This window comes from Genypterus blacodes, unplaced genomic scaffold, assembly GCF_046128005.1.
Source record: "Genypterus blacodes isolate CSIRO-AG114 ecotype Tasmania unplaced genomic scaffold, CSIRO-AGI_Gbla_v1 ptg000129l_1, whole genome shotgun sequence".
Classification (NCBI taxonomy): domain Eukaryota; kingdom Metazoa; phylum Chordata; class Actinopteri; order Ophidiiformes; family Ophidiidae; genus Genypterus; species Genypterus blacodes.
The window spans coordinates 1,762,677-1,774,673 of record NW_027466931.1 but is presented as its reverse complement, the minus strand read 5'-3'; the positions used below and the strand labels follow the sequence as shown (position 1 = coordinate 1,774,673).

Here is an 11,997-nt window from a genome sequence, read left to right as displayed (position 1 = left end):
GATAACAATAGAAAAGCTTTATTTTTTTTTTTTTACAAAAGCTACAATTTACAGTCAGCATTTCATTCAACGCGCTTTCGTAAATAATTGAGTTACTGTAAGAAAATAATAATATAAAAATAGCAATTACAACCAACTTCCAATTTATGAATGTAATTACGAAAATGCTAAAACTGCTTTATTAATGAAGTAGTTCATGATAGGAGATTGTATAGACATACATTAGATGTGGTTCCATTCATGTCTCCCACAACTCTAATTCAGTCATGCAAATAAAATAAATAAAACGGCCTATTTCATGTTAACAAAATGAAAAGCACCCTATGCAAATGCAGGGCCGACTAAACAATGTTTCCTGCAACTTTGGAGGCGATTGTAGGTGCTCGCGGTCCAACTCAGTAGTACACACTCCCTGCTTTCCAATTATAGTAGGTTAAGTAGATAAAGACGATAAGATAAGCAGACTTTAAAATGAGAAGAAGAATCAGCAGATAAACTATTTCATAATGAAGCACAGTCGTTTCACGCTCTGTCCACAGCAGTGCTACATGGTAATGAGTCAGTACTGTGTGCTGGGTCTGGGCCGAGAACCCCGGTGCGGGCCTGCAGTTGTTGCAGGGAGGTAGCCGACTCCATATCAGCCATGTACTTCCTGATCAGGGTGTGACCACGAGCGCTGGCCAAAAACACCTGATGCACCCACACGGTCGCACGCACGCGCATACACACACACACACACACACACACACACACACTTAGGCTTAGTACTTATCAACCATGCCATGAACACCTCCTCCATACCTGCACGTATATTTTCTGGATTCTAGGTTAATGTAAAATGTACCTGTGTTTGATGTGTCAAAGCCAAGTCCTCCATTTTACAGGCAACATCAAAACCCTGCTGGAAATATTCACACGCTCTCTCATACTGATTCTACACACACACACACACACAGAGAGAGAGAGAGAGAGAGAGAGAGAGAGAGAGAGAGAGAGAGAGAGAGAGAGAGAGAGAGAGAGAGAGAGAGAGAGAGAGAGAGAGAGAGAGAGAGAGAGAGAGAGAGAGAGAGAGAGAGAGAGAGAGAGAGAGAGAGAGAGAGAGAGAGAGAAAGAGAAAGAGAGAGAGAGAAAGAGAGCACTATATAGCTTTTAGAGTTCAATGGCTGTTTTTTGCTGCTGAAAAAGAAACATTCAATATATAGTTTATTTTATTGTTTTTTATTTGTTTGTGTGTGTGTGTGTTACCCTGTTATAGTAGATAGTGCCTAGATGAATGCAGGCGACTGCCAGTTGGTGTTGCAGGTCGTTGCTCTGTGAGATGTCGGCAGCCTTCTCCAGGTACTGAACTGACTCATCTACGTTCCCCTCACTGACACACACACACACACACACACACACACAAAGACAGGCTTGGATGCAGGTACTTGTATATATGAGTGAGCATATGTGTCAACATGCACATGTGTGTGTACCTTTCTGAAGATTTGGCCATGGTCATACAGACCGTCGCAAGGCCCTCTGCATCTTGCAGTGTGCCTCTAATCTGCATGCAAATAGTAAAGAGCTAGACATGCACACACACACACGCACACGTACACACACACACACCTTAATCAATACAGCATAATAAACATGTCCTCCTTAAGGATGATACACAGAGAAGAGATTTACATTATTTCAAACACACACACACACACTTAGCACTTAGCTCACACACTCTGGTACCTGTTTGGCAGTGTTGTGGTCATCTGCACGCTGATAGGCCAGTCCTAATTGGTAAGCTGCTTCTCCTTCAATTTGTTTGTCTTCAGCTAAAACAGACAGAATGATGCTGTGACTACTTTTGACCTGGAACCATGACGACCGTCGCATCTTCCTTTTTAAGTCCCACTTAAGAGGTAAAATGGGCTAAACAGTTGTACCTTACCCATCCTGATCAGCCTGAGTATATGTGTGCAGTTGCATTGCTACTTTCTCCTGGGATTTGACTAGCATGAACATCTAGGAGTATCAGTATGTTGGTGTGATTGCTTCACCTACCCTCTTTGGCCATGTGGAGGCCCTTTTGGAGCAGTGTTAAGGCCTCCCTGAAGTCCTCAGTAACCAGCAGAGTGTCAGCCAGCTGGCTGTAGATCCTCCAGAGTGTCTGGCAGGCTCGAAGCCTCAGGGGACGACCCGACGAGTCGAGCCAGCTGACGTCCTCTGCCTGCTGAACACAAAGCTCCGCCTGCTGCCTGGCCTCCTCCAGGGCACCTGAGGGACACGGTGTGAAAGGATGAGAAGCAGCGAGGATGTGGACTGATGTTCTGGTTCTGGTTAATGGCAAAAATTAACTGGTATAGCACAACCGTTTCATCTTTCATTTTTGTCACAAGTAGTGAGTGCACATATCCACCAAGTGTCTTTAGTGGACATTATTCCATTTTGTGCGTGGGTGCGTGTGTTCCACCTTGCTGCAGGTACACCTCAGCCATGCAGGCTCGGGCCTCCGTGGCCGCTCCCATTCCTCCTCCTCCTCCTCCTCCTCCTCTTCCTTTGTCTGCACAGCTGTGGTAGAAGTGCAGACCGAGCCAAAGGTCCTCTGGCACAGAGAAGAAGTGACCCAGAGACAGACGCTGCTCACACACCACCGACCAGGAGCCTAAACAGCAGAGAATCAGCAGAGACTAGCCAAAACAACTGATGGCATCCAGTCCAGAATTCTAGTCTTTATCTGGTCAGACTGGAATTAATTTGGACAAACACTCAAGAATTCCATGATCTATTTTGAAATTATATATTTGCTTCTGGCAGCAGCGTTGTACCACTTCTCCCTGCTTCCTCTGCCTTTTTCAGGTGGAGCTGGATCCTCTCCAGTTTGTCCCGTTGTTCCTCCAGAGGAATCTGAGTCAAGGAGGCGGATCCTGGTTCAGCCATCGCCCTCCGACCCTGATCAGAGTGCAGCAGGGACAAGAGCTCCGAGAACGACCTGAGAGAGAGAGAGACAGAGAGACAGAGAGTCAGAGAGAGAGGGAGGTAGAGGAGAGAAAGGAGAAAGAGAAGAGAAAGAATCTTGTTTAGTTGCCTTCATGTTTTCTTATTGTTTTCTCCTGCTTTGTTCAGGCAGGGAGGGAAAGTGGATTAAGAGTGTAAAGAGTGTGAAGAGAGGTAGAGAGGGAGAGAGAAGTAGAAAGAGGGAGACAGCCCTGTGAGAGAGAGAGGGAGAGAGAGATTGGGTGAGATGTACCTGTGGTAACCTTCTCGTAACATCTCCACACAGATGTTCTGCTTCAGACTATTTCTGAACCTAGGGAGGGAGAACGAGAGAAAACTAGTTATCAATTTGGCCAGTAGAGGGAGCACTAACACTTGTACCTTGAAATGACCAGTAGACACATAAATCCTGCCGATGGAGGCACACAGTCATCCCATCATTATGATTGACTGCTTCTCAATACAGGGAGGTGACGGGTTACCATGACGACTGAACTCACAGCGAGATGTCCGGTTTGGGGATTATCTGGGCCGATTTGTCAAGTGTTGGTCCAGTGTGATCTGCCTGTTTCATCCTAGTGACACACACACACACACATGTTCTATATTTATTTGTTTATTGTTAAATGTTTTCAATGTCAATACTGCATTATTTTACCTGTACCTAATACTTTTCTTCAGTTTCTTGTTGCCGTCGACAGTCTCCTGTAGGAGAGGTGAGCTGGTGTGCTTTTGTGCTGCTGCTGCTGCTGCTGCATTCATCCTCACCTGGGGAGTAGGAAGAGAGTATCTTTATATATATAATATACATAAAATCATGACATCACAATTTCAAACCTTTCCCCCAAGCGGTTTTGAAAAACAAACAACATTTTAAATAAAATAATACTAATAATATAATTACAGTCTGTGTATCATAAACTCAGCTTCCTCTACCTGTAACATTGCAGGTAGAGGAAGCGTATTCAGCCGAAACATTACATTTTCTGCGTAGAAAATAGAATGAAACCCTCCAGATGACACATTATTACTTTAGCCTGAGTTCTTGCTAGCAAGCCGCCTAGCCTAGCTAACGTTGTGAACAACTCCTTCACTCCAAAGTCACGTCTCAAACTAAACAAACAAGGTGATTATGTTGATTAAATGATATTTACCAGACTGTCCTCTCACTGTGTACGGTACAAAACAAGAAGCAGTAGCAAATAAACAGAAATATTGTCAAACCGCAGCTTAAAACGTGGGAGTTTTGCTTTGAAAGTTTTGATTTTTCGCTGCCCTAAAGCCGAGTTAAGCCGTCGTCATGACAACGCGGACCAGGCCGCATTCAAACACTAGGTTTCTCCAAGCGGCAAAGCTGCCTGGTTCCATTCCGAGCAAACTCTCTACTTCAATGACAAATAAAGTAGAACGTTGGACACAATGAAGGAGACCGGAGTTATAACCTTAATCCTAAATACACACAAGCTCTTCTTCTGGGTGTATTTGGAAAAGTAGTTTATTTAGATTAAAAACAACCCTTGACAGTTAGAGGCACTATTTTTCCGTCCTGGTGGATTTTGACTTTAGCACAGATGTGATGGAAACATCTGTGGCGATGGATTTCTTCTCTTCAAAGAGGAAGTTTGTAATAAAGTTTCATGTCGAGGCTGCTTCCACTCTGTCTGGTGGCCCCTTTCCCCCTCTATCTTTTAAGTCTATAAACTATAAGGGTTTGATTTATTGTGAAATGAGACTCTTTATTTGTTCTTCTCCTTCTCATTAGTTTGATGTGTAATTTGTCTATTAACCAGTGTTGCTTTTGAAGGCATAAGTGAGACTAAAACCGTTTTTACACGATTCTACCAACAGCACACACTAAGAACATAAACTGTGGATACACACGGTTAATATCGTGTGCTTGTGCTTCAAATTAAAAGCACATATACAGAACATCTAAAAGTAGTTTATTGCGTTTTATCTATGCAATAAAGCCAGGAAGCTGTAAAATGAATTCTCATGTTAATTTTCACTTCACAGAGCTGTTGAGGAGCACAATCAAAAACATCACAAAACAAGAATTTTGTCAAAACAACAACCAATCGATTGTTTTCTAGTTTAGTAGGAGTAGTAGTTATTAAAACAATTCTTGAGTGAATCATTTCAGAATACTTCCAAATCTGTTTTCTGGAAAATTGCATATATATATATATATATATTTATATATATATATATATTTAATATTGTTTTCTTGAATTAAGAATTTTGCAGGATTTGTTGAAGGGGATTTGATTTTTGTAAGCATCGCATTTTGCACAGCTTAATTTCTGGATTTCTGCTCAACCAAAGCGCGGGACGAACACGTCATAAACATGGCTGCGATAACATACACAACCTTGTAGATAAGTACAACCTGCCTAAAGCTACGTTAGTCCATTTTTGAACACTAAGTGGCGTAACAACAGCTCCCAGGGGGATTTTAGCTGACTTCAAGTAGTACATATAGTGAATCATTATTTGGACTTTCTCAAGTTTGCCCTTTGTGAAAGATCAGTTTGACTCACTGATCACTGATGTCCGATTTGTCATCGTCATCAGTGTGTCTGGAGTCACGTAGAGCCTTCAACTGTTTATCTCTTCATTCAGCGCAATAAACAAACAACGCACTCAGGCAGGAAATGCATGAGCAACGCCTTTGCAATAACAACATTTTACCATTAGAGTTCTGTGGTATTTCACATCTCTGGGTCAAAGGGGACTAAACTGAATGCAATCTGAGAGGAGGTCAGGGCTGCTTTATCTGGATGTTTCCACAATAAACAGAGAGACACAGAGAGAAAGAAAGATGAAACATTGAACATGTGTAACTTCACTCTTGATGGGCACCAACATGTAGAACATATGTTGTTACCACTGACATGTTCCACTGGCAAATAATAAGCAGATGTTGAAACCACCGCCAAAGCCCACAAACACAGCACACAATCACGATACAGTTCAGATCATCAACTGTGGATGCACATGGATTGAGAGCTAGTGGCTCAGAACTTATCAATCAACCGTGGTCTCATCCCACTATTAAAGTGTAAAATGTCTAATGTATATAAAGGTGTAAACAATATCCTTGCAATGTTTTCTGCAATCCGTTTTATTATTATTTGCTTTTGCTTTTGTGCAAATTTTGAACCTAAATCTTCAAAAAAAGGACGAAGAAGAAACAAAGCCCGGTGGTGTCTGGGATGAATAGGAGGGTGCGGTACAATAAAGCGACCAGAGCCCGGACTCGTTCTCTTCAAACATGCCAGTAAAGTTTACTGCTTCAACTTTATCTGCAGATCCTCGGATCGGCTGAAGAGGGGTTAAAACTGCTTTCAATTAGAGAGAGAGAGGGAGAGAGAGGAGGAGCATTTAGGGCTATCAGAGAGAGAGAGAGAGAGTAGAAACTGAGCTCCATCAGTCATTTCATTAGTTGGGTCTCAAGCAAGCACAGCTTCACTCCTCTGCTGCTCGTCTTCCCTTCTCCTTCTCGTCTTCTGCCTCTTGTCATTGAAAGACTTTGGAAGGATTCCATTCAACAAAAACACACAAAAAGGTGAGATTTTCCCAAACTGTTGTCACCTCTCTATTCTTGTCCTCTGTCGTAATAATCTCCTATATTTCTACATACAACATATTCTTTTTGTAAAAAACACATTTGTTGTCATTTGGCTCCAGGTTTTCAAGAGAACATTGGCAGCTCTAGAGCTCACTCCAAAAAAGAGATTCTGGGGTCAGAAAAGATTCTCCAGCTGGTTCCTGAATTACAGCAGATAACATAACGGTCTCTGAAAGTAAGTGCTGGTTCCCAAGTTCCACAAAGAGGTTGTGAATTAGGCTTCAAACAGCAGGTTCTGGGATGGATACAGGAAACGCAGGGTCTGCTGTTGGCCCCGAAATCAGTTTGGGATTCACCGCTGCACATTCAGAAGAAGGCTCTGCAAGCACGACTGTTTCCAAGTGTGATTCTCGAGACGGAGTAACAGGTCATGGAATGGGCTCTATGTTTATAGCAAGAACCCAAATGGGAAGCAGACTGAGTTCCACAGGTCCAATCATGCCCAGACTGTTGCTGGTGGTTTGGTGTTTGGCGTTTGTCAATCCAGTAGGTTGCTACGCCAACTTCTCCTCAGCATCTGAGCTGATGATAGCTGACCTGCCTTTGGATCTGCATGGCACTTACCCTCCACCGGAGTTGGGCTCGGACCGTCGCACCAGAACCCAAGAACGCAAGCTCGACTTGGTGCAAGAAACCGCAGAAGAGACACCATCTGTACCGGAGCCTGGACTAGAAAAGTCCACACCCCAACACGTGAGCAAGCTGAAACTCAAACTTGAAAGAAAGTCTCAGTCGCATTCTTCATCCTCAAACTCCTCTCTGCCGGTTCGTGTGCGCTCATTCGCGCCCCCTAGTTGCATGCAGGCCATGATGGTCAAAATGGCCTTTAAGTACATCAACACAGTGCTGTCCTGTGCAATCTTTGCTGTTGGGATCATTGGAAACGCCACTCTGCTGAGGATTATCTACCAAAATAAAAGCATGAGGAATGGACCAAACGCTCTGATAGCCAGCCTGGCCCTGGGCGACCTGATATACATTGCCATCGACATTCCCATCAACGTTTACAAGGTATGTGTCACATCACGTTACATTATATGTATGTATTCCTGTTTTGTTCTTGTCACCTTTGTCTTGGTGGTTCATTTAAGTTAATATTTCCAAGATCATCAATGAGAATATAACCTGCACATTATTCTGATAATTTGTTATCAGTAATCAATAACCAGGTGCAGTGAGTTTTATGTCAACACTTCGATTTACAGGAACAGAAATGTGACCTTGCCAACCTCCAGCGTGTGTGTGGTGTGTGTCTCAGTCAGGAGATTGAGTGTTATGCTGATAAGGGCACAAAAATACACAGCCGACTGATAACACATCACACACACTGCCACTGACAATACACACACACACCCACTATATCCACGCACAGATGTTACTCTGACCTGTTATGTCTCTCTGTGTGTGTGTGTGTGTGTGTGTGTGTGTGTGTATGTGTGTGTGTGTAGCTCCTGGCCATGCGGTGGCCATTTGCTGACAGCATGTTTGGCCTGTTCCTCTGTAAGCTTTTTCCCTTCCTACAAAAAGCCTCTGTTGGCATCACCGTCCTCAACCTGTGCGCCCTGAGTGTGGACAGGTAACACACACACACACACACACACACACACACACACACACACACACACACACACACACACACACACACACAGGCAATTACTCTGACATCGCCTGCAATAAGTAAAGTTGTGAAAATACCCAGGTATCGTGCAGTGGCGTCCTGGTCGCGGGTGCAGGGCACAGGCCTCCCCCTGGCAACAGCGCTGGAGATCGTGGTGATCTGGCTACTATCCGTGGTGCTGGCTGTGCCGGAGGCCATTGGCTTCGACATCGTCACCTTTGACTACAACAATGTTACCATGAAGACCTGCATGCTGCAGCCCAAGACGCCCTTCATGATTGTGAGTGTGTATGTGTGTTTACAGTGTGTTACTAGATGAGCATGTGAACATAAAAAGACAGGATGGGAAAATGATCTGTGTGTGTTTATGTCAGTGTGCAGATAGACATTTCCTCTGTGCCAGCTACTGTAAACATATGATACACAAACAAATACAGCTGTTTTTAGAGCTCATTAAGAAGAAGCTCTACAGTCTGACACTTATCAGGACTCCCTTCCTTCTCTAATCGCTCGAGGTCATAGGCCAAGGCACTAATCCATGTGGGACGATGATCTTGGTCCATGTTTCCATGATCTTTGACGTGTTTTGGGATGAGGGTAGTTTAGAATGTCGTTTCCTGTTGACGTCTGAGTCCGTCTCCAGGTGGTGACGGGACAAACAGTTTCACAAAAGTGAAACTGAACCCGGGTCAGCTGCTAATCTAACAGCTACTAGATATGCTTAGGCTGCAGAGGCTCTTTTGATAACGTATATATTTTCATTATGGATAATACTGACAATGTTCTAGCAACACGTCAAGGACAATCAAGTATTTACAATAAAGACCCAGTAGAAATTCAGTACTTTTGGCAGTAAAAGGTGGATTTATGCTGTGTTGCACTCAAAATTGGATGTCAGATTTTCACAATTGCAAATTCAGGCTTCCGGCTACTCAAAGTGCAACACCTAACAAGAAACATGGCAGTGCTTGTCTTGATGTTGGAGATTATGACTTTGGTCTGAGTTTCCCAGTAGGAACTCTGACTTCTGGTGCGGTTCTGTTGCTCTTTTCAAAGCAGGTATTAAGCTATATTGTTGGCTGGTATAATCTAGAATTTGGATAGTTCTTGAATAGCATGATGGTTCCAACACACAAACATTTTTGAAGTCATGCAAAGTTACTGAAACATAATTGTACATTGGTTCTAGTCTAATACAATCTCCTCTGGAACGTTAGAGCACATTTAAGCTTGATGCTAACAGTGTATCCAACTATGCAAGACGCCCTTAGAGGAGCTGCTGTTGTGCTACTGGAAGTTTCCAAAGATTGTGTAATGTTACAAGGATTCTGAAGGATCTAGAGTAGACCATTAAGAGGGTCTCTTGAACATTCTTTAATCGTTGGTGTCTCTACTTTCCAGTTCTATCGTGATGCCAAAGACTGGTGGCTGTTTGGTTTCTACTTCTGCGTTCCTCTGATCTGTTCTGCTGTTTTCTACGGCCTGATGAGCTGCGAGATGCTCAGACACAAAGGCAGTCTGAAGATTGCACTGAGCGAGCACCTCAAACAGGTAAAAAGAGACACACACACACACAAGAGGAGCGATACGAATAAGTATTGCCTCAGGCAAAAATATTCTTATCTACAGAAGGGGGGCCCTGCAGAAAAAGTTTTTGGAACCACTGCCCTAGTGGATGTAATATGGAATAGAATGCCTTTATTGTAATTGCACGAGCAGTATTTAATCTTCCTTGACTGGCTCTGATCACTATTGCTATTTACGTCTTCCTCTCTCTGTCCCTCCTTCTCCACAGCGTAGAGAAGTGGCCAAAGCTGTGTTCTGTTTAGTGCTGATCTTTGCTTTGTGCTGGTTTCCTCTTCACCTGAGCCGCCTGCTGAAGAATACTGTTTACAATCCCCATGATGCTCGGCGCTGTGACCTGTTAAAGTAAGTGTAAAACCTCTCTTCTCCTCTGGTCTAATTTCATGACTTCAACAGACTCTGCTATCTCTCATCTTATCCGTTAATATTGTGCGCTATTCTTCCGTGGTTGTAGTTTCCTGCTGGTTTTGGACTACCTCAGCATCAATTTGGCAACCATCAACTCCTGCATCAATCCCATCATCCTCTACTTTGTCTCCAAAAAATTCAAGAACTGCTTCAAGGTAGGAAACGCGCACATATCCGAAAAATGTCCAAGTAGTTGATTCTTTGCTTTTCCCACAGTCAGTGTGACATTACTGTGAGGACATAGGGTCAGAGCGTGAGAGACATAGATGTGAGTGGAGGGTCTAAACATAGAGAGGTTGTGACCTTTGGTAAGACTTCTGATAAGAGCACAGAAGTGATGTGAAAGACGGAGGTCTTACGTCTGTGTGAACAATTGCAAAGAGAAAAGCAATGGCTGCTAAGATGGATTTGTTACAATGTATTACACATCAATTTTATATGTGTAATTACACAAATGTGACAGCACATTTATGATGTTTGAATGGTTTCTCAGTTAGTGTACAGGATATAAAGTATCTTTGATCTAACTCACCCCTTTCCGTCTTTCCTTGTTTGTCTGCCCGTCTGTCTCTCTGTCTGTCCCTCTCGCTCCAGTCCTGTTTGTGTTGTTGGTGTTACTCTGATTCTCTCTCTAACAGCACCCTGCCTCTTCACCATGGGAATAGCATTCAGTACAAACACACGGACCACTGAAAGAGAGTGAATCACTATACCACTATTTGTCCTTCTTTGTTTTACTGTAACATGTAATTGTTATCATTTAAATATTGTATAATAATAGTAATATAGTCTAACTGTATTGTGTTATATTGTATGCATTGTCTGATGTGAAATATTATATTATATATCATTGTGCTCTCTATTGACAAAGACAGACAGGAAGTCACTGCAGGATAAACTGATGATGTTGGTATTGCTCTGTGGAAATCTTGTCCTCATGGGAGTGCAACGAAATGACGAAAAGGTCTAGAGGTCACTGAAGTTACTCGGGTTCATTCTCTGTGGACCTCCAATAGCCACACAAAGACAATTAAAAAATACATCTATAGCAAGAAAAAAAGACTTAAAACATTTTATATTATTGAGATTTATTTTATTTAATTGCATCATAGATTCTTCTTTTATTCACGTCCACATTTATATTGATCAATAAAGATATTTTCAAAACTGTGTGTGTGTGTGTGTGTGTGTGTGTGTGCTGAATGTCTGCTTTAAATCATTTTCACATACAATGCCCCCAATTGTATGGCAGTAGCTCAGTACATAGGGACTCAGTTTGCGAACCGGTGGGTCGCCTGTTCTAGCCCTTATGGACCAAGAAAGTGGACCCAATAAGGTTTCTATCATTCTATCTAATTAAAAGTTGTAAACGTATAAACACACACAGACACACATTTCATATGTTTCACATTTAGCTGTAAAAAAGTTGTGATTATTGCTGTTGTTATCATCATCATCATCATCATCATCATCATCATCATCATTATTACTGACAATACAACATCATCATCCTCATCATCATCATCATCATCATCATCATCATCATTATTACTGACAATACAACAGGCAAAGGAGTGAGAGTGATTATATTGGACGTAGTTTAACGATCCTGCAGGCCAATAACATGACTAACAGCGACATCTAACGGCTAGAACAGCACATTACAACCAGCAAACATCAAGGTTCTACACCGACCTAATTTACTTATATCATATCATATCATCATTATCATATATTAATATTTTGCCTGTCATATAGATGTTCACTCACTAGTAACTCTGTC

General features: G+C 42.6%; 2 protein-coding genes across 3 annotated transcripts; one reads left to right on the top strand and one right to left on the bottom strand.

Annotated features, from left to right (window-relative positions):
- Window positions 1–73: 73 nt before the first annotated feature.
- ttc29 (tetratricopeptide repeat domain 29) lies at window positions 74–4,276 on the bottom strand. Its single transcript, XM_076163237.1, has 12 exons — window positions 4,128–4,276; window positions 3,638–3,741; window positions 3,474–3,548; window positions 3,227–3,286; window positions 2,805–2,968; window positions 2,450–2,641; window positions 2,041–2,253; window positions 1,726–1,811; window positions 1,473–1,564; window positions 1,246–1,369; window positions 845–934; window positions 74–690 (listed from the first exon to the last, which is right to left on the bottom strand). Exons 2-12 carry the CDS (start codon window positions 3,733–3,735, stop codon window positions 523–525), a joined length of 1,362 nt encoding a protein of 453 aa, XP_076019352.1. The 5' UTR covers window positions 3,736–3,741; window positions 4,128–4,276; the 3' UTR covers window positions 74–522.
- Window positions 4,277–6,405: 2,129 nt separating this feature from the next.
- On the top strand, window positions 6,406–11,384 carry LOC143010731 (endothelin receptor type B-like). 2 transcript variants are annotated; one of them, XM_076163235.1, is made up of 8 exons: window positions 6,406–6,541; window positions 6,664–7,615; window positions 8,053–8,180; window positions 8,304–8,502; window positions 9,624–9,773; window positions 10,018–10,151; window positions 10,261–10,369; window positions 10,853–11,384. In XM_076163235.1, exons 2-8 carry the CDS (start codon window positions 6,845–6,847, stop codon window positions 10,877–10,879), a joined length of 1,518 nt encoding a protein of 505 aa, XP_076019350.1. In that variant the 5' UTR covers window positions 6,406–6,541; window positions 6,664–6,844; the 3' UTR covers window positions 10,880–11,384. The 2 variants fall into 2 exon arrangements, with proteins under 2 accessions (XP_076019350.1, XP_076019349.1); XM_076163234.1 differs by having other exon boundaries at window positions 10,809–11,384.
- Window positions 11,385–11,997: the final 613 nt, after the last annotated feature.

Excerpts from the sequence above, each read along its gene's own strand:
- LOC143010731 (XM_076163234.1), top strand. The coding sequence starts at position 6,845 with ATGGATACAGGAAACGCAGGGTCTGCTGTTGGCCCCGAAATCAGTTTG. Across the intron at positions 9,774-10,017 it reads TGAGCGAGCACCTCAAACAG|CGTAGAGAAGTGGCCAAAGC; the intron begins GTAAAAAGAGAC and ends CCTTCTCCACAG. Across the intron at positions 10,152-10,260 it reads CGGCGCTGTGACCTGTTAAA|TTTCCTGCTGGTTTTGGACT; the intron begins GTAAGTGTAAAA and ends CCGTGGTTGTAG.
- ttc29 (XM_076163237.1), bottom strand. The coding sequence starts at position 3,735 with ATGAATGCAGCAGCAGCAGCAGCAGCACAAAAGCACACCAGCTCACCT. Across the intron at positions 3,549-3,637 it reads AAACTGAAGAAAAGTATTAG|GATGAAACAGGCAGATCACA; the intron begins GTACAGGTAAAA and ends GTGTGTCACTAG. Across the intron at positions 1,565-1,725 it reads ACCACAACACTGCCAAACAG|CTCTTTACTATTTGCATGCA; the intron begins GTACCAGAGTGT and ends GTGCATGTCTAG.